At 42.3% G+C, this 19,958-nt stretch overlaps 2 protein-coding genes across 7 annotated transcripts in view; one reads left to right on the top strand and one right to left on the bottom strand.

Annotated features, from left to right (window-relative positions):
• The window catches only part of LOC143416612 (E3 ubiquitin-protein ligase pellino homolog 1-like), a 41,728-nt gene extending 35,498 nt beyond the window's left edge, over positions 1–6,230 (bottom strand). For 2 of the 5 annotated variants that reach the window (XM_076882036.1, XM_076882038.1), the window contains exons 1-2: positions 6,129–6,219; positions 2,742–2,840 (exon numbers count right to left, since the gene is read on the bottom strand). The gene's annotated coding sequence lies outside the window, so the exon portion shown is untranslated. Of the gene's footprint in view, positions 1–2,523; positions 2,678–2,741; positions 3,029–6,128 lie in introns of those variants that run through there. The other 3 variants (XM_076882034.1, XM_076882040.1, XM_076882035.1) reach the window with 3 other exon arrangements.
• LOC143416613 (CAAX prenyl protease 2-like) lies at positions 5,976–18,679 on the top strand. 2 transcript variants are annotated; one of them, XM_076882042.1, is made up of 8 exons: positions 5,976–6,201; positions 11,209–11,311; positions 11,412–11,495; positions 12,837–12,915; positions 13,014–13,181; positions 14,560–14,631; positions 14,718–14,780; positions 17,375–18,679. In XM_076882042.1, the coding sequence occupies exons 3-8, from the start codon at positions 11,436–11,438 to the stop codon at positions 17,596–17,598; spliced, it is 666 nt and encodes a 221-aa protein (XP_076738157.1). In that variant the 5' UTR covers positions 5,976–6,201; positions 11,209–11,311; positions 11,412–11,435; the 3' UTR covers positions 17,599–18,679. The 2 variants fall into 2 exon arrangements, with proteins under 2 accessions (XP_076738157.1, XP_076738156.1); XM_076882041.1 differs by lacking the exon at positions 5,976–6,201 and adding an exon at positions 6,416–6,585.
• The last annotated feature ends 1,279 nt before the right edge of the window (positions 18,680–19,958 follow it).

Here is a 19,958-nt window from a genome sequence, read left to right as displayed (position 1 = left end):
TGCAATAACACTAAGTGCAATAATCTTTTCTGGCATCGTTGTATTTTTACTCAGTTGTATATAGCATTCGTATTCTATTTTTATCTTATTGTATATTTTTATTCTATTTTATTCTACTGTATATAATATATTATTTTATTCTATTCTGTACAGCTGTGTACTGTATTTATTCTTATTGTATTCTAATTTTTGCGTCATAACTTTTGCACTGTCCACTTCCTGCTGTGACAAAACAAATTTCCCACGTGTGGGACTAATAAAGGTTATCTTATCTTATCTTATCTTATCTTATCTTTCATGCTGCTTTTATATGACAGCTCATTTTGCATTTACTTATATCTGGTGGAATCAATTTAGATACAAAAATACACAAAGAGCAAAAAATCCCAGAGCAGCAGCAGAAACAAATCAGCTGATCACAGCCTAAACACAAAGAAGACTCAACGGGAACGCACAATACAAATTATTGTGTGACTTATGGAAAGTGACAAAATCCCTTCATACCACTGTATCCATTGCACCGCTTACACATGACCTTAAAGGTCCTCCACATTCCATATCTGTAACCCCTGCCTGTTACCCAGGTAGTAAAGGTAGTAGTTAAAAAAAAAAGCATACTCAGATAATAATCAATGCTAAAGCGAATATTAAATCACACTTTCAAATATCAGCAGTCTCATAAATGCCTCCTCAAGCCGACACAACTTTAGACACCTCTGCTGCAGGCAGGCAAGCACACAGGTCCTGTCCTCTCACTAACAGCTGAAGTAGTCAACGTAGGTAATACTGAACAACACTTTAGGAAGAATTTTTGAGAGGTCAAGCTCCTGTTTCAACAGTTATAATTTAATCTTGCTGGGACACACAGTAGTGTTTGCCGTTGTGGTCGGGTATGGTTTGTGGCCCACCTGCAGAGGAGGGGTGGAGCAGTGGGATTAGGATTTCGTGTCAGGGAAGGCTGGTGGTCACAGCCGGCAAGCACAACCTAACCATGCCTTCTCTACTCGAGTACTGGGACCTGAAGCAGCTGAAAAGCTGTGCAAGTAGTGGAAAACCTCATGAAGAAACACACTTTTCTTGCAACGACGTGTGCGACTGGTCCTTTATGATTATAGCAGATTAACTATTAGTAATTTTCAACAGTCACGTTAGCTGTTTTTAATCATTAACATAGAAACTAGCAGGCAGTCGTTAGATTAAAAACCCCGAAAAGCAATAATTGCTGTTGGGCTGAATGGGTCACCGATGGGATATGGAGCTGTGGCTGACTGGATTACAGACGCCTGGAGAACCAGGTGGGTTGCTGGCTGTGCAGAGCAGCAGGAAAACTGTAGCTGAACTGAGATTATTTTTTGTAGCACGCTGTGAGGTCAGTTTTAAAATGCAGGCCGTCGCTGGATCAAAGAAAGCTCTGTTTTTGATGCCTTCATTTTAGCATAGCTGAAATCACACTGATCCAAAGTTAATTTTTAACATTTCCATATTTCTCTTCCTATACAATAATTTAATTATTTAAATGTGTTAGGTAGTGTACTGTTGTACCCTTCATTAGTTGGTTCTGAAATATATTGTCTTCAGCATACGAAAAGAGCTAAATCATCTGCAAAGCGAATACAACCTCTAAACTTAAATACTTTGTTAAATCTACCTTATGGTTAACAAAACTGGTTGATAATTATCGTTTACATTTTCATAGAATTGCTTCTTCTCGTTCAGAGTTGTTGCAGAATGGGGTCCAAAATTTCATGTGATATTGAAAAATGGTTTTGAGTATTTTATCCTAGGACAACTGTAAAGGTGAGACTATTGTTTTGTGTTATTTTTAGCACTACAGCACAGAACTGCATATGTTCATTAGTGATGTTGGCGACAGTAATATGCTTTGGAATAGTTTGGCTTCGCGTCTGTAGCCACTAGCAGCCGAATCACAGCACAAAGCCTCAGCAGCACTGAGAATACACAGACGTGTGTTTTGTGTACGGTCACATCCCATCAAGTTACAAATGACTAATTATTGTTGCATCGTGAATATCGTCGAAGGACTGTTACTTTTAACGCTCTGAGCCTTTTTGAAGGACCATCCCACCAAATCCTCCTCCGCCTCATTCACTCTGGAAACGTCTAGAAGCTGGAAGTGTCACATGGAAGTGTTAATGCACCACAAAGGCTTGATTTGTGATACAAGATGATTCAAATATGGCTTCTTTCTCCTCTTCTTATTCCTTATGTGTGCGCGGATTGCAGCCAATTGCGTTTTTTCCGGGCCATGTTTGTGTGTGCACGGAGGACGTGTAGTAATCTGAGCAGATGTGATCACACAAACAGGCTACACAGAGAAAAATAAGACATTTACGTAGGTGACTCCCCCGCACGAACAACATAAGCTACATACTGCGAGCACACACCCTCCATGCAGAAGCACGTATATCTGTGTACGACATGTACACAGTAGCCGATATAACAACCAAACGAAACCCGTTCTTCATCACTCACATTAGTCTGACATCACATAAATCTCTTTACCTCATAAAGACTCACGTCAGCCTTGAATAGGCGATAAAGTCAACAATCCACGAATTAAAAGGCGACTTGGATTCCCATCACCTCTCCAGAGGAGGAATAAAGCACAAGACAGGCCGGCTGGCGTCTCCTGACATTTGATGTTTTGTAGAGGAAGCTGCTGTAAGAGGAAAGCTGTAAGAAAGACAGGTGATGGAAAATGGGGATAAACAGGCCCGTACCCGCGGATGTTTGCCAGCAGAGGTCCAGGACGGCTCGGATCTGTGTGGAATTCCTCCTGTTGAAGGGAATATTTGCGGGGGCTTCAGTCGCCGCACGGCCTGGGAAGCGTAAAGAGGAGTGATGGAGAAGAACAGGAAGCGCAGAGCATCACAAGCAATATCATCTCTCTTCCGTTCATCTTACGCCAGAATCGATTCTCCCACAAATAACAGCAGACAGTGCGATGTCACCTCTGTCTCCCCCTCTCTCTCCTCAGCTCAGTTCAAAAGTGCCATACGGCCAGTTTCTTAAAACAACAACACATACATCATAATAGAATAAAATAATAAAAGACAAGTAATTTAAAAAATACAATAAAATAACACAAAGATTAATACACAGTTCAATTTATTATATGCTTCAATAGTCATTTCAGATCATTCACTGTCTCCTGGGAGTATTTTCCGTTTTGCAATGTCACTGAAATGTAGATTTACAGGACAAAAATGGTAACAGCAGGTGTTCTTTACTGAATGATTTCCATTTTAGGAGGCCAATAAAGTATGAAATGTATTTAGATGTTCACTGCTGATTGTTTGTCAAGGAAATCTAGTATTGTTTTGCTTTATTTGCATGATTTATTCAATAAAAAAACCTTTCAAGCCAATCTGAAACAAAAGGTTGTGTTACAGAATTCTACAATAAGGTATGTGTGGCAAAATATGATGCGTTAAATAAATGTATCAGGAAAACCATGAGCTGTTAAAAATTGAGACAAAGCGATGCAACCATTTATGACCATGCAACCATGTAAAACAACAGAAAAGCAAAGAGGCTTTGCAATGTTATACTTTATTCATCTGCATATAGTAAAGTTGTGGGGGAAAAAAAAAGGTTTCATATTCAAAAATGAATGAATTATTTATATTGTGTCTCTGACCTAAAGTCAGAGAAATTGGACTAAAACCTGCACTGAAAGGTTGGATGGACTTAAACCAAGTTCTGAAACATAGAAAACAAAGAACAGGGTAAAGACACAAGGGTACTGGGGAAACTAAGATCAATTACATTACTAAAGATTATAGACCGATTATAAACTCAGGCTGTATCACAACAAGACAAAAAAAGAAGCTTGTGTTAAATGCTGGGTGCAAAAAAATCCATGGATTTAAGAAGAAGAGTGCCCTTTATTTGCCATGAGGGGATGATGCTGGTCTGTGCACTGGTATCCAGCTTGAATATTGTCTTTACATTTTCACATCCAAGTTCTCTGTCTGCATGTGCGCCAGCCTCATCTTCAGTTACAGTAACAGTAACCACAAACAGTTTGATGGAGCGCACTTCTCTACGACCTGATTCATGTGAAACTTCGTTCTATAGGCTTTTGCAAACTAATATTTTTTGTATTTCAGACACTGTCAAGCATTCTGCTTGTGTACTGTGGTGTCTCACGTGCCTTAACTGGTGCTTCTAACCTTTCTCGTAACCCATCAGCGTGCCCTACTGTGCCCTTTCTTCCATGTTTATGTTGTATTGAGTGGACCTCGTGGCTGTTGCTAGCCATAGCCTTTAGCTGCATCTGAGCTCACTCATGGGAGGGGCCTATGTCTGTTTAGGTCTGCTCCTTAGCTGGGCAGCTTTTCCCTTACTATTGATGAGCAAGTTCCAAATACAATACAGTCCCTGACCATTTGGTCATTATTTCTATAGTTACAGTCTTTCACCTGTAGCTTCAGCGCTGTAACAAAGTGCTGAATTGACTCATTGGGGAATTACAAAGTTACCAGTTACCAGTTTTCAGTACCACTGAAAAGAAGAGTTCCTTTATTTTATTCCAATATTCTAAATGGCACCATATTGTATAAGTTGCTGCTGCAGTGACACTTGAATTCATCACTTTTTGTTGGCTAATTTTGTAATAGAGGCTGACAGAGGTGCAGGAGCAAATCAGCCTGGCCTGCACTGAACACCCGCCTTGGACGGGTGCAGAAGCTAATTCAAGAGGTGGATACACATTGAAACATTGCACATACCAAATGCTCCAATGTGTTTATGACCTCGGATAACCTGTAGGAGCACCTTTGGCAGGCCTACACACTGACATTAGCCCACTCTCATCAGAACAGTGTGAAATTATTGCACATGTCTAAAAGCGCTGCCCATCTAATGATGCTGGAGGATGAAGAAAAGGGAATTATCCTAATTCCAGAGACCACAGCAATGGCTGAAAGTCTGAAGAGATGTCCTGCAGGGAGGACGTGAAATGTCACTGTGGATAGTGGAGGTCCAAATGTACCCGAGTGAACCAAACACTGGAAAACTGGAGAATCCCCAAGAGTGTTGGGGTGATTGTGAAGACTAGCCTATCCATTCACTTAAACACTGGAACCCAAAGCAAAATCAAATATACATTATATAGATATAAAAACAACTGGGCTGTAAAATCCTTAAAATATCTTAATAAAAACCACGTCTGCTTTCAAGGAGAAAATAAAACAGGCAGGTCAGCTCTGACTCCGTCTGTGCTCTCAATTTTTCCTGCTTTCAACAGAAGATGTTATTTGTAGCATTGAGTGACATCATCCTCACTATGATCTGTTACTCACACACTGCACCGCCATAAAAAGTATATTTATATTTATATAGAAACAAAAGCTAGAAAAACTATTTCCTGACAGATGTGTTTTTTCCTATCCCCCCTTTCTTCCCAGTTATGCAGGTACACTATGACCAAAAGTCCAGACTCCCAGTGATAAAGTTCAGGAACGTTTCTGTGTATTACAGCAAACACAGCAGTCTTTTCTCTGTATGTTTGACTTTATAAATTGATTTATTATGAGCAACGCAAATGTTAACAAATGGAGACACTAATTGTTACAGTCACAGCCTGCTGTCTTTAACAGGCTCAATATGTTTCTTGCCTTGATTGTGTGAGGATTTCTCCAAAATCCTCAGTGTTGATCACCGTTATTGACAGTCTGGTGTAATAAGTAGCTTTGTTTGGAATTGCTTCACAGGAAAGATGAAGATGTAGTCATAGCCAAATTGGGCCAGCAGATGTCACTGTGGAGGAACTAAGAGGAGAACAGTGTGGCACATGCTCAAATGATCCAAAGTATTTATTAATCAAATCCCCCCCCCCCCCCCCCCCCCCCAAAAAAAAAATGGGCCCGATATCACAGAACTGTTACATGATATTAAACCGAAACTGTCAATTCACCTCTGTAGAGTGGGCAGTCAGAATGAAGCTCAATGAAGTTAATATCAAGTTGTAGATTGAAGCTGCTCTTCATATTTCTGGCCAGCAGATGTCACCACAGAGAGCAGTGTTGAAAAGCTTCGAGTAACCTGTTTCGATACAAGCTTCAGAAAGCTTCATTTGGTCATCGCGAACTTTTGGAACTCACCTGCATCGTAGATTAATCGCATCGTAGATCCCACACGGCCACGACCCAGAAGAAGACGAAGAGGACGCTAACGGTAGCACCAGCAAATATCGGAAAGGAGATACGATGACGTAATCAGAAAGCGCCGTAGACGTTAGCAAACCAGTTAGCTCCGTTAGCCCGCAATTTGAAAGGAGCTTACTGACAGCTTCGTAGGTCGTGTGGGCCAATGTTTTATCTTGGTAAATGACCCAGCAGCACCTCTGGTTCCTAGCAGCTGTTTGGTTTAGTCCTGGCTCGCCTTCATTATGACAGAGGAAGATGATTTACCAGCCAACTTTTTGACAGAGAAGATGCAGCACAGCAGTGGAGAGCTGGTCCCTCCCGACGGCCTGTGTTGGTTGTCAGTGCTGTTCTGTCTGATGCTGGCTTGTTTTTATGTTGGCAGCTTATATGTGTGGAGGAGTCACCTGCCGAGGTGAGCTACATACGCTTTATAGTGGGGCTTATTTGAAAGGAGAGTCAGTGAACTGCTTTCATTCCTGTATTATTTACCCATACTCAAGTTTGCATCAAGTTTGAATTAATATTTAATTAGAAATAATTGATCAGTCTGCATGTTTGTGGAGCATGTTAAAGAGTCACTGAAGAAAGGCTGGTGGCATCTGCAAGTGAGCTTTTTCACGCGGTTCCGTTCGTTTTATTGAGGAAATGTATCTTCTATGATAATCTTCAGTACTCATGTCACAGTGTGGCTACCAGTGCAGTAATGAAGCAATGACAGCTTCCTTGTTTCTGACTGGATTAACCTGTGAGGAGCTTCCAGGGCTGTTGCTACTTTACCTCCACCTGGGCACACTGCAGACCAGGTTTTACATGTGTCCTTGAACACAGCTGATTTAAGTGGCTAAACGACTCTTCAACCTCTCTTGAACTTCTCCAGGCCTGGTAATGAATGAATCATTTGATTCAGGTGTGTTGACCCAGGGTGAGACCTAAAACCTGCAGGAGATGGGCCCTAGAGGCCTGGAGTTCTCCACCCCGCTGTAGACTAGGACAGCTTCTTTTCTCAGGGTGTTTTTTAAACTTGAAGTAAAACTTGGTTCAGTTTTTCACTCACAGACGCACAAAGAACTTCCTGTCATCTGACAAGGGCATATATGGATGCAACAGTTGTCAGATTCTGGGCCAGAGCAAGTATTTAATAACAAAGTGGCCAATTGCAAAAGCAATATTTTCTTTGTTTTGCTTGACTCTGATTGTTTTTCTTTCGTTCCTGTGCTTGTATCAGGGGATCTTGAAATTTGAATGGCTACAAAATAGGGCTGCTAAATTTATGGAATCCTGTTTGGCAACGACTTGATGGCAGTCGAGGCAAAAATCTAACAATGCAGAAGTTTGCACAAAAAATAATGGATTCCTTTCTGTGAGGAAAAATGAGTCCTTGGTTCATTCTGCAGCTAAGTGATACTTGTACTACAAAATGTTCATGCTCCACTATATCACAAGCGCCTGGCTCAGGCTTTACTTTGAAGTTGTGTTGATTATGTTGCCACTCAAAATGGACCAGGGCAGAGACTAGATGGTCTCTTAAGTGTCACTGTGTGTAAAGATGCATGTATCCTGTCACCTATCATTGTGAATAGCAAACGCCACAGGACTATACTGCGATGTTCATATTAGCTGGCCCCAGTCATATAGGGAAAGAAAATGCAGATTCTCTAACCACTTGTGAGTGGTTTCTGGTAGTAGTTGTGAAGCTGATTACTAAAGCGCCAGTCAAATGGGCCTAAGACCCGTCAGTGACTCTCTGCTTGTTCCTAGGGAAAAGTGTTTATTCCAGGACTGAATGGTGAGTGGTTCATAGCAGTCGTGAGAATGTACAAAGATAGATGAGCTGTATAGTGCTACGCCATAAGTCTCCTTGCTACTAGAGCAGGGCGGCATGGCCAAAAATATATATCACAATATATATTTGAAAATTTGCGATAACCTTATAACTGACGATATAATTTCTGCGAGACAAAGTAAAACTCCACAACTTTACTCACGCAAAAACCCCCATCATCCATTTATTTTCACTTAAACAAGCAGCTGTTTTTTATGTGCATTAAAGCTGTATAAACATTTAACAGTGCAAATGCAAATTCCTTGCTGACAGTTTAACCAAAAGGCATTTCCAGTAGAAATGTGCTGACATATCCTGAGCATAACCATGTATAATATCCACTGAAGTTAAAAAGAGCTGCTCTGCAACATTAAACTGCAGTGTGCCAAATAAAAAAATCAAATATGTATTTTTCGGACCATAAGATGCACGGGATTAAAGAAGTCCAGACGCCTTTGTTTCCCAGCTCCTTAGACAATAGAAACTCTCCTGTTTCTTCCCCTCTTATCTACTGTGTTTGCACAGGTGTAGAGAGCAGCTGCTTACACCTGCCCACAGAGTCATAACAAGTGGATGGCACAAAGCTAATGCACCAAAACGCTGGCCTCCACCCTCCTGTTTGGTTTAACAACTGTTCTGGGAGGAAAATGTTGCACTGACAGTAACGTCAGACATTTAGCACTGCTGTCTTTGATGGTACTAATGTAGCAGAGACTGTGGCAGCTCATCGTCATCACCACTCCATTCATAGTGATGGGAACTGATAAGTGTTTAGTGATTCACAGATATCACTTATTGATTGTGTTAATGATTCTCACTGGTTCCCTCGAGACATTTACGGGCGTTAGTCTGCACGCTGTGGTCAGAGGTTTGTGCATGCTGGAGGTATTTCCCCTCTTTGTTGTGTTTGGGTCATTACTCAAAATAGCGATCTATCACACAGAACACTGCTCTTAGAGATAATGCAGTACATTACTTAAGTACTCCAGGTAAAAGTAACTTTTACACTCTTTGCTGTGTTACTTTCTCTGTAAAATGATCTGAAATGAATTGTCTGATAATTACCACTTAACTGTAAACTGACCCAGGCACCACCACAAATCTCTATTAGAGAAAGATCATGTGTGTGTCCTCCTTTAGAATGCAAGTATGACCAGAAAGCAAAGATGAAAACCATCAACCAAAAAAGGAGACTTTAAAGCACGAGTGGGGAACTCCAGGCCTCGAGGGCCGGTGTCCTGCAGGTTTTAGACGTGTCCTTGATCCTTGAAGTTCTGCAGAGGCCTGGTAATGAACAAATCCTCTGATTCAGGTGTGTTGACCCAGGGTGAGACCTAAAACCTGCAGGACAGCGGCCCTCGAGGCCTGGAGTTCCCCACTGCTGCTTTAAAACGATCACCACAGTGATTTACAAACATGAGCCCGACTGCTCATCACTGCTTTTGCTACCAGTTGAAGGTCAAGGTCTGGCTGCTGGGCTCGGATCAGCATTCACTCAGCTTTTTAACTCCTCTGTCTTCTTGGATAGCTTAGGCACAGCGAGCCGTCTGTGAAGATGCCAACGCTGTGTTAGCAGCATAACGAGGTGCTTCTGTCCCACACATCGTGCTCTTGTCTTTTTGTGCCATAAAAATATGTAGACTGTACCACTAATCAACTGAAATCAGCTGATTGTAGTGTAAGTGCCAGTGGAACCGATGAGCTGAACTGACAAGAAGACTAACAAAGACTTGAACTACTAGGGACCGCTTCTCGATTTCCATCCCTGCTCAGACTAGAACAGCACACCTGCCCCCACAGACTGAAGGAACATCTGTACTGCAGATGTTAAGAGATCTTAGTTTCCTTAGCAACAAGCGACAACTCTGCCCTTTTTTGTATGTTTTTTCTGTATTTAGGGAGTAGTGTGGTTTGTTACCTATGTGTAACCCTAGATATTTCTATGTCCAGCCCAAAGACTTTCACAGGCTGGAGAGGAGGCCTGAATCTTTGAAATTCTACTATCATTTCCTTCATCTTACAGGTGTTCAACAGGAGGTCGTTTTTGTGACTTTTACAGGATCCTTATATTCAGAATTCTGTCCATTGTTAAAACCACAATGGCAGTATCATCTGAGTGTTTCTGGATGTGGCAGGACTCCGAATGGTATTTGAAGTCTGCTGTACGCGATGTGAAAGGGGACAAAGCCAGGACAGTCCCCTGTGTTGCCCCCGTGCTGTTCCAGAAACACAGTTTTCCAACCTGACTGTGGTCTTTCTGTCAGGTAGTCTGTAATCTCTGTGAGCTTGTCAAAGATCACATGAGTGCCAGATTTCTCCAGATGAGCTCGGGCACGGTGAAGCATGTAGAGGGCGGGGGTCTCGTATGTTGTTGACCTGAAGTCACAGTCGGTGTAGAATTAGCTGTTCCAAGGTTTTCATGATGTGCGATGTGCGGGCCACTGCTCTGTAGGCGTTCAGTTCAGCTGGACACTTCATTTTTGGTACAGGATGTTTTCCACAATGTCAACACCTGCTTCATTTGTACTCAGATTAATGACACAGGTGTGAGAGGGGAAGGAGAAGGAGGGAGGGGGGGCTGTGGTGGAGAAACCTGAAATCTGATTAGGACCAAATATTTAAAACATTCTTGCACCAACTGAATGGATGTAAATTGCAGTGACCGTGTGATGCATGCTTCCACAGCTCACATCACCTCCCAGATCACAACGACCACTAAATTAGCCACTGAAAACTGTGGCGCTTGCAGACGGTCTTTTGAGTGCTCAGAGGAGAAAACGCTGTATAAGAACCAGCCCACTTACCAGTTACCATTTAAATGGGCAACTTTAAAGCATGAAAAAACTGTTTCACAGCCCGCTGTTTAAATAGTTTTATTACAATGTAAATCCTGCCAGGCAACTGCTGTTGTGAGTTATAGATCTATCAGTAAGACTGAACGGGGCTGAAATGAACCTGAAAACTTTTGGGTTGTTTCAGTCTTCAGCACGACTCCATGCAGCGCGGCTTTTATCATTCACATTGATACCAGAGTGTGTCTGCGACGCATCACTTTACATTTGCAGATTTGTTATTGGTTGGAGGATTTTAATGTGCTTCTCTATGTGTGCATTATTAAACCAAAGCTCCTCCATCTTATCAGCACACAGAAGCTGTTCATATCTCCTGCTTGTGTGCTTGGGATAACGTTCTGTGCGTGTCCCCTGTCCTCAGGGACCATCCTGCTGTCATAAAGAGACGCTTCACCAGCGTCCTGATTGTGTCAGGGCTGTCGCCCCTGTTTGTGTGGGCATGGAGAGAATCTGCAGGCGTCGTGGTGAGTTGAGATCTTGGATAACTGTGCTGTGTTCCAGTACCTCAGGATGGACATTTTGTGCTGCGTTGTATCACAGTTTCTGTTTTCATTTGTGTGTCAGAATGGCCCGTCTTTGCTGGTTCTCATGGGAATCCGGTTTGAAGGCCTCATTCCTGCCATTATACTTCCTCTGCTCCTCACCATGGTAAGAAACAGCCAATGTGCTTACCTAACATTACTACTGGGTTAGTACATGTTCATCGTTAAACTGTGCTTGATTGGAATATTTTGGGAAAGAAAACATTTATTTTTCTTTAGTTTGAATGATGAAAACATCAGTTGTGGGAAACATGCACGCTTTTGTGTCCTTGTAATGTCACTCAGAATAAAATATGAGAATGTATAGAAACAATTTCAAATAATAATTTAAATTGTTACTTTATTAATGCTCACACACTTATTTTCAACCTAAAAATATTCACAAATGTGATATTTATACAAATATACTGAGAACTGTGAATCTGTAGTTAAATATTTTAGTGTTGCTTTCATTCGTACTTACATTCACCTACAACCACAACAGAAAAGTAGCCAGGGAGATGAAGAAAGGAGGCGGAAATACCAGAGTCTATGTGTTCAACAAACAGGCTGGTGGCAAAAACAAAAAGGCTTATAGTGACTCACATGTGAGGCTTGACACTGAGGAAGGAGAAAAGGACTTCTACCATGTGGCTAGACAGAGTCATAGAGAGTCTTGAACGAATGTACTGAAGAGGTGGAACCTCTTGAGGAGCTGGAGGAAAGAAAAAGGAGAGTGAAGAGGATGGATGGAGGACAGCGAGGGCAACGCTGGCAGCTGGTCTAGATGACATGTCTGTGGGGGTGTGTGGATGTTTAGAAGAGATTTCAGTGAACCTTTTAACACAAGTATTTAGTCTTGGAAAGTGGGAGGATACCTAGAGATAGAGAAGTGGTGGTTTTCAAGAACAAGGGCGATGTGCAGAGCTGTTGTAACTATGGAGGGATAAAGTTGATGAACCATATCATGAAGCTATGGGAAAAAATATTGATGTTCGGTTATGAAGAGAGGTGATGATCAATGATCAGGGCGAGGGCTTCGTGTTGAGAGATAACACGACAGATGTTTGTTTTCAGAGTGTTGTTGAAGTATAAAGAAGGTCAGGAGTCGTACTGTCTTTGTGGATGTATAGAAAGCTTATGATGAGAAGGAACTGTGGCCCCACATGAGGAAATCACGAGTTCCAGTGAAGTATGAGGACAGCGAGACAGTGGTGACGTGTGCAGTAGGAATGCTAAAACAATGGTTTGAGTCAGGTGAGAAACTCGAGATGCAAGAAAGACACAGATGCTCGGATTTGTTTGACTTTCAGATTCAGCTTCCTTTACTGTCATTCAGTCAGTGCTCACTGCTGAATGACATTATGTGGACAGAGGAGAAAACATACATTTTATATGCAGCTCTGGTAATGGCAGCAACATCTCAAATATTTGGAAGTACTTTTATTTGTCTGGCCATGTGCTGCAGGTCCTGTTTCTGGGCCCACTCATGCAGTTGGCCATGGATTGTCCGTGGAGCTTCACCGATGGGATCCGGGTGGCTTTTGGTGAGCCAACAAGCTGTGCTGTGTTTTATTCTTGATTCATGATTTTAGATCTGTTTCTAAATTTGGTTTACACCTGTTGCTCTCGCTTCTTCCTCTAGACCCGTGGTTCTGGATGTTGTGTGCCAACGATATGCGGTGGCTGAGGAATCAAGTGGTGGCGCCGCTAACTGAGGAGCTGGTGTTCAGAGCATGCATGTTGCCCATGTTGGTGCCCTGTGCTGGTCCTTCTACCGCTATCATAACCTGCCCCCTCTTTTTCGGAGTGGGTGAGTGCAAGTTTTTTCCAGCTTAGCCACAAGTTGTTTATTTATTTTTCTGTTTTTATTCAGCCGTTTTAAAAACTTCACAATGTGCTGAAATAAATACTCAAAAGTCCCATCGAGAGGGCCGATGTGCGTTTATCATCTTCCATATTGAGTTGACTGGTTCAGCTGCCCGTCACTACCAGATCAACTGCCGCCTGCATGTTCGAAGGTAACTGCTTGGACAAACTGCCCGAAATGTGTTTACAGAAACATTTCAGGGATTTTGAGTCATTCTGCACTCCAGATGCGTTAATTGTGTTAAATTGTTTTTTTACTGGTTTTACTGTAATTATGAATTACAATAAAACCAGCTAAGAAGAAATAAATACACGAGCTTCTAATTTACAAAATATTGCACCAATGGAAGAAAGCAGTTCTGCATATTTGTTTAATATTGAAAGATGTGTCCTTCTCAAAAATGACTCCAGGATTCCTCGCTGTTACTGCAGGCCGAGTCAGTGCCACCCAGAGTGTTTAGCTCTTAGCTGGAGGAGCAGCAGCTCTGAACGGGCTCAAGAGACACTAACGAGGGAAGCGAAACAAAGTGTCCGTAAACTCGGCGGGGATGCACGCTTCGATTCACCTGGCAAATATACTGCCAACAACACGGATGAACTGCCAGATTTGCAACTTTGTGCTTCTCTAAAAGCTAGATAGGTGACTACATCCCCGGCTGCTTGTGGATCGTTATACGGAGCTTTCTGAAAGAGGAGGCGAAATCTGTTTGTATATAAACAAAGGTTGGTGTTTAGATGGCGCAGTGTTGGGAAAGAAACATGCAGTCCCTCACCTAGAGACCATTATCACTGAGTTTAAATCATTTCATACTCCACAGGAGTTCACCTTGTTAGGCCTGTGTTAGCAAAGCATCATATACCGAACACTGAGGACAACACCTGGACTCCCTGCTCGTTGTTCTTCAGACATGAGAATTCAGCCAGCACATGAACTGTCCACCAGGGACAAAAGCACCTCTGTCCTCCATCTGCTGTAGTCTGATCACTGCCTGGTTCATCCTCTCCAGACTTACAGGCAAAATCTGAGCTCTGTCGCTACCCTGTTTACAGGACACTAGCCTTTATACCCACCATTACAGCGCAGGAAGCCCTGCAGTTTTCTTCTGAACGATGGTGTCGCCACTCAGACAATATCGCTGCAAAAGAGCACAAGTCAAACAAAGAAGCCACAACTTTGAGTGCTTTTTGGAAAGTTTTTTCCCCCTAACTTTTGTGTTGATTGGAAGTAGCAGTGTGTATAATAAGTAATACAGAGTGTGTTCCAATAATGTCTGTGTTGAAGTTGCAGCATGTCTGAGTGCCTGCTCTGTCCTCTCTTCCAGCTCACTTCCACCATGTGATTGAGTTGCTGAGGTTCAGACAGGGCACTCTGTTGGGTATTTTCGTCTCTGCAGGTGAGAACATCTTTTTCACTGCGTTTATTGTGACTTCATCACAGGATAGCAGGAAGATGCACTTTTGTTCTTCTGTTTTGCACCAGTGTTTCAGTTTTCCTACACGGCAGTGTTTGGAGCCTACACAGCCTTCATCTTCATCAGAACAGGTAAGAGGCTTTCCTTCACTATTCTTGTTCTTGGAGCGTCCCGTCGGCCCGGCGCTGGGTGGTATGATTAAGTTTGGGTTTTCTGAGCCGGGCAGTCCAAGCCTGGGCTTAAGAGCGTTTACAGAAATGTTGTCTGTCATCAGTCCTGAAGCAGCAATTAACCTGAGATAAACTAAATGAAAGAAACTTACCAGTACGTCATTTTAAAATAAAATGCACAGATCAGCCATCGTATGAGCCAACAGATGTGCATTACTGGGAAAAATATATCTGCTGTATGTGAAAGAGGATTTAAGATCATTTGTGCATAGCTTTCAACGTTGAAGTGCACTGAATGTTTTTTACAGTTACAAAATAATTGAAGGTTTACTGAATATGGACAAGTTTGATTTGCCATATATGGTGACATGCAAAAGTTTGGGCACCCTTTTCCTTCATAAATGATTGGTTGTTTGGATCAGCAGTTTCATTTAAATATATCATATAGCAGACGAACACAGTGATATTTGAGAAGTGAGACGAAGTTTCTAGGATTTACAGGAAGTGTGCAATAGTTACTTAAACTAAATCAGGCAGGTGCATAAATCTGGGCACCCCAACAGAAAAAATACATCAATATTTAGGAGATCCACCTTTGCAGAAATACCGCCTCCACTTCTTATAGCTTCCAATGAGAGCCTGGATTCTGGTTGAAGGTATTTTGGACCTTTCGTCTTTACAAAACGTCTCCAGCTCAGTCAGGTTTGATGGTTTCCGAGCACGGACAGCTCTCTTTAACTCACACCACAGATTTTCAATAACATTCAGGTCTGGGCTGAGATGGCCGTTCCAGAGCGTCGGACTTGTTCCTCTGCATGAACGCCTTAGTGGGTTCTGAGCAGTGTTTCGGGTCGTTGTCTTGTTGAAAGATCCAGCACCGGTGCAACTTCAACTTTGTCACTGATTCTTGAACATTGTTCTGAAGAATCTGCTGATACTGAGTGGAATCCATGCGACCCTCAACTTTAACAAGATTCCCAGTCCCTGCACTGGGCACAGCCCCACAGCATGATGGAAGCACCATCACAGTTTACTGTGGGCAGCAGGTGTTTCTCTTTAAATGCTGTGTACTGTTTCTGCCATGCTTTGTTATGCCCAGATAACTCAATTTTAGTCTCATCAGTCCACAGCACTTTATTCCAAAAGGAAGCTGACTTGTCCAAATGTGCTTTAGCAAACCTCAAACCTCCGTTTGTGTCATGTGTGCAGAAAAGGCTTCTTCTGCTTTACTCTCCCATACAGCATCTCCTGTGCAAAGTGCACTGAATAGTTGAACGATGCACAGTGACTCCATTTGGTGTGTGGGTTGACTCTGACTGTTCTCACCATCCATCGCCTGCTTATCTAAGGTTTTCCTTGACCTGTCACTTCCGGCCTTAACTAGAACTGTGCCTGTGGTCTTCCATTTCCTCACTATGTTCCTCCCAGGGGAGGTGATAGCTTTTTGTATCCTTCCCCTAAACCATGATGTTGAACATGGTTTGTTTTCAGGTCATTTGAGAGCTGAGGCTCCCAGGTTGCTGCTCTCAAGAGAAGATGCAAAGAGGAGAAAAACTTGCAACTGGCCACCCTAAATACGCTTCCTCATGGCTGGATTCATCTGTGTATGTAGGTCAAGGGTCAATGAGCTTACCAAACAAATTTTATGTTTCAATAATTAGTGCTGAAGGCATCCAAACCAATAAAACAACGCGGGTGCCCACATTTATGCACCTGCCTAACTTAGTTGAAGTAACTATTGCAAACTTTCTGTAAATCCTGTAAACTTCATTTCACTTCTCAAATATTGTGTTTAAATGAAACTGCTGATCCAAACAACCAGCGATTTATGAAGGAGAAACATGAAAATTATTAACTTATTAACTTATAATTAACTTTTGCATACCACTGTAATTTAGTAAAACCTAAAAATAAAATGTTTTCCATATTAAACAGTCGTATATGTAGTTAACTGTTCGGGACACTGCAGCCTGCAGCTTGTTCCACAAGCCTACGTCATAGTTTATCCTTATGTCTCCAGCAATATTATATGTGCGGGATTTAGAGACATTAAGTTAATAAGTGTGATGAAGTAATTTAATTTGCTGTAGCAGTTATGCGCTGGACGTTGGTGTCATTGGCCTTGGATGAGTGTTTAAAGTGTCACACAGTGCACAGGGTGGCCAGTGTGGCCTTGCAGTGTAGAGCAACTGCTCCGTCTACCAGTAGCTCATGTATTGAGTGTGCCTGTTCATCGTACTGTGGTACTGAGGTAGGTTACAGGCCGGCAGTTGGATGAGAGCGCTCTCTTCTGTATATAAACTATACTCTTCATCACTCAGCAGTTTGGTGTCCAAGCTGCACGCTAGCTGATTATCTAAAATTCTTTCCTCTTGTCCAAATGTTCTCTTCTGTCTTTAAAACACAGTTTTAATATTTTCAGTTACAGGATTTAAAGGATTATTTTTAAATCAAAGCATTTGTTTTTCGCCTGTCACAGCTGAATGGGAAGCTGACGGAAGCTGTAACGCTGTCAACCAGTGGGAGTAAATGGCTGTTTTTTCTGTCTGTTACAGGCCACCTGATTGGTCCGGTACTTTGCCACTCCTTCTGTAACTACATGGGTTTCCCTGCCATCAGCACAGCTCTGGAGCACCCTTACCGACTCACTGTCCTCTCCTCCTATTTGCTGGGGGTCCTCCTCTTCTTTCTCCTTCTGTTCCCCTTCACCGACCCCTCCTATTACAGCCTCCCAGTCTGCACCCTCACCTCCTTTCCCAGTTCCTCCTGCCTCTCCTGATCCTTGTCCCACCCTCACATTTCTACTGTTGTCAAGAAGTAATGGAGGGTGTTTTTGCTTTTTTGACTTTTTTTTTTTTCCTCATTAGCGTTAAGAGTTAAGGTCTGTTGGGCCAACAGTGACGACTCTGTTGCCACAGAGACGGGAGGAACTCTGTAGACCTGTTCCTCGGTCTGTAGACACTTTGTTTGTCTGTATTTATGTGGCACCAGTCCTGTAACTGGTTCTCATGGTGTGCAGAAGTTAGAGTCGCGTTGCTGAGACTAAGCTGGGAATAAACTGGGACAGTCGATTTCCAAAGACAGCTCATGTGTCCTACACTGCCACACAGATACAGGATAGTGCAGCAGAACTGACATAACACAGATGAGCAAGTTGTCCTTAGAATGCTGGTACATCTCTGTGATAAGGTACCACAGTATACTCTGTGATGGACTCCATTCGGTCTGACTCGTTTCCTGTGAGTCTGCTTTGCTGCACCTCATGTTTTCATTATTACGATGGCTGCAATCACATCACTGACATCACAGGACAGGTTGGAAACAAACGTACTTCCTGCTCCTTTCACCTGGCTCGTTGTTTGTGAGAAACATGACTAATTTATATTTTCAACAAATAGTCCGTTGTATATTGTGTATGTGCAGAGCGATTGCTAAGTTGCTCACGTCAGTTGCTAATTATTTTCACTTTTGTGCCAGTTTTCCACGGCAGGTTCCAGTTTGTAATCTAGTCTCTGTTTAAAATGAGATTTCTTAGACTTTCCTACATCGTATGTGTGCAGACTGAGTAGGACTCATTTAATTTAGCTTCAACTAAATAAAACCCCAACACGTTGGGCATAATTTAAGAGAGAAGCAAGCAACGTGAACACGCTTTACTACAAACAAGAGCTAGTCAGTGTTGCTGAAATTAGTCACCAGTACATGCCCAAAGGACAAAAGGTTTGTCGCTGTTTTAACCATCGTTCGCCATCAGCAGGCAGAAATACAAGCACTCAGGATTGTCGCTGTTGATGGCGCCCTCTTAAATAAACCAGATTATGTAAACCACTTATTTTTACATCATATTGAAGCCAAACAAATACATTCAGCAAAAACTGAATAAAACCCAAGTAAACAGGAAGCTTTGAGTAAATCTCAGTGACCTCAAGGTCAGAGGTCAGGTTCTCTAACACTCTTGTGAACACAAAAACTATATCATAACGAAGTCGTCTAGGATTTTCAAATTGATGCAGTTGGTGCGTCTACTAAAAATCCTGAAAGAGTTTGATTCTCAGTGACCTTGACCTCAGGGTCAGAGGTTTGATAGCAAATGTGCATCTATAAGTAGCTCTGGCAGCAGCTGGTATTTTTAAAGAGGGTAGCATCTGTGACCAGTCAGTGACTAATAAGATGATAAGCCCCAACTGGGAAACTCCTGAATTGAACCCTGAACAGCACAATGTGCAATGTACAGAGGTACATTTCATTAAAGTGCAAAGTGGTTTAGATACTATGGTTTAACTATTACCTGACCTGTGCATGATTAAGAATAATCATGAGAGAATAGTTACAACAATCAAACTCAAGCTTTAGCTGTTTGCACCAGACTTCTGTGACACAACAGTGTGCCCTGACCCTTCTTCTTAGTGACAGACTGGTACAGTCGCCCAGTGTCTCTGCTTGCTTCATGTCCACTAGTAAGCCAGTCATAGGTTAAAGCTAATGTGAGACTGGAGAAAACAAACAACTAAACAAAAAACCCAGAAAACTTGAAGACACAAAGCTGCAGTCTTACTGTGAAGACAAAGTAGATTGCTCTGACCTTCAGCAATAAGTCCTACGTATGGAAAAGCTTGTAGATTGATCTTCAGTCAGTGAAATATGTCATTTTTGTTCGTATCTAATTCCAAACATTTTTCATGTGGCGTGTTTTGTCTCGGCCTTACCTCCCTGAAGCTGTCAGTCGAGGGCAGCGAAGCACTTTGGGAAATGCAGAATGAACTGATTGTAAGGAACAAAGGACCTTTCAGTTCTGTTTATCATCCCGATGGCATCAGTCATCTGGTACTGAAAAATCATTTCCCTCGAACTTATCTCCTTGTCTGCTTCCTACTTTGACTCATAAGTGCTTGATTGCTCTGTTCAGTCCAGGCAGGTAAAAAGCGACGTGCACACCTGATATTCACTATTATAGCAGAAACTTGGAGCAGTGGTGAACCTTCCCAGAGTGGCCAGCCTACTAATATTAGACCAAGAGTGCATCAATGACTCACCCGGGAGGAAACAAAAGAACCCAGAACAACATCTAAAGAATTGCAGGCCTGACTTTCCTCAGTTAAGGTCAGTGTTTGTCATTGAAGAATACAAAAAGAGGAAAAA

Source organism: Maylandia zebra, linkage group LG3 (genome assembly GCF_041146795.1).
Source record: "Maylandia zebra isolate NMK-2024a linkage group LG3, Mzebra_GT3a, whole genome shotgun sequence".
NCBI classification, from domain to species: Eukaryota; Metazoa; Chordata; class Actinopteri; order Cichliformes; family Cichlidae; genus Maylandia; species Maylandia zebra.
Note: the sequence above shows the minus strand (reverse complement) of the source record. Positions and strands in the feature narration are given on the sequence as shown.

Coding starts and splice junctions, on each gene's coding strand:
- LOC143416613 (XM_076882041.1), top strand. CDS start 6,416: ATGACAGAGGAAGATGATTTACCAGCCAACTTTTTGACAGAGAAGATG. Junction 6,586..11,208: donor TGGAGGAGTCACCTGCCGAG/GTGAGCTACATA, acceptor CCCTGTCCTCAG/GGACCATCCTGCTGTCATAA. Junction 11,312..11,411: donor GAGAATCTGCAGGCGTCGTG/GTGAGTTGAGAT, acceptor TTTGTGTGTCAG/AATGGCCCGTCTTTGCTGGT.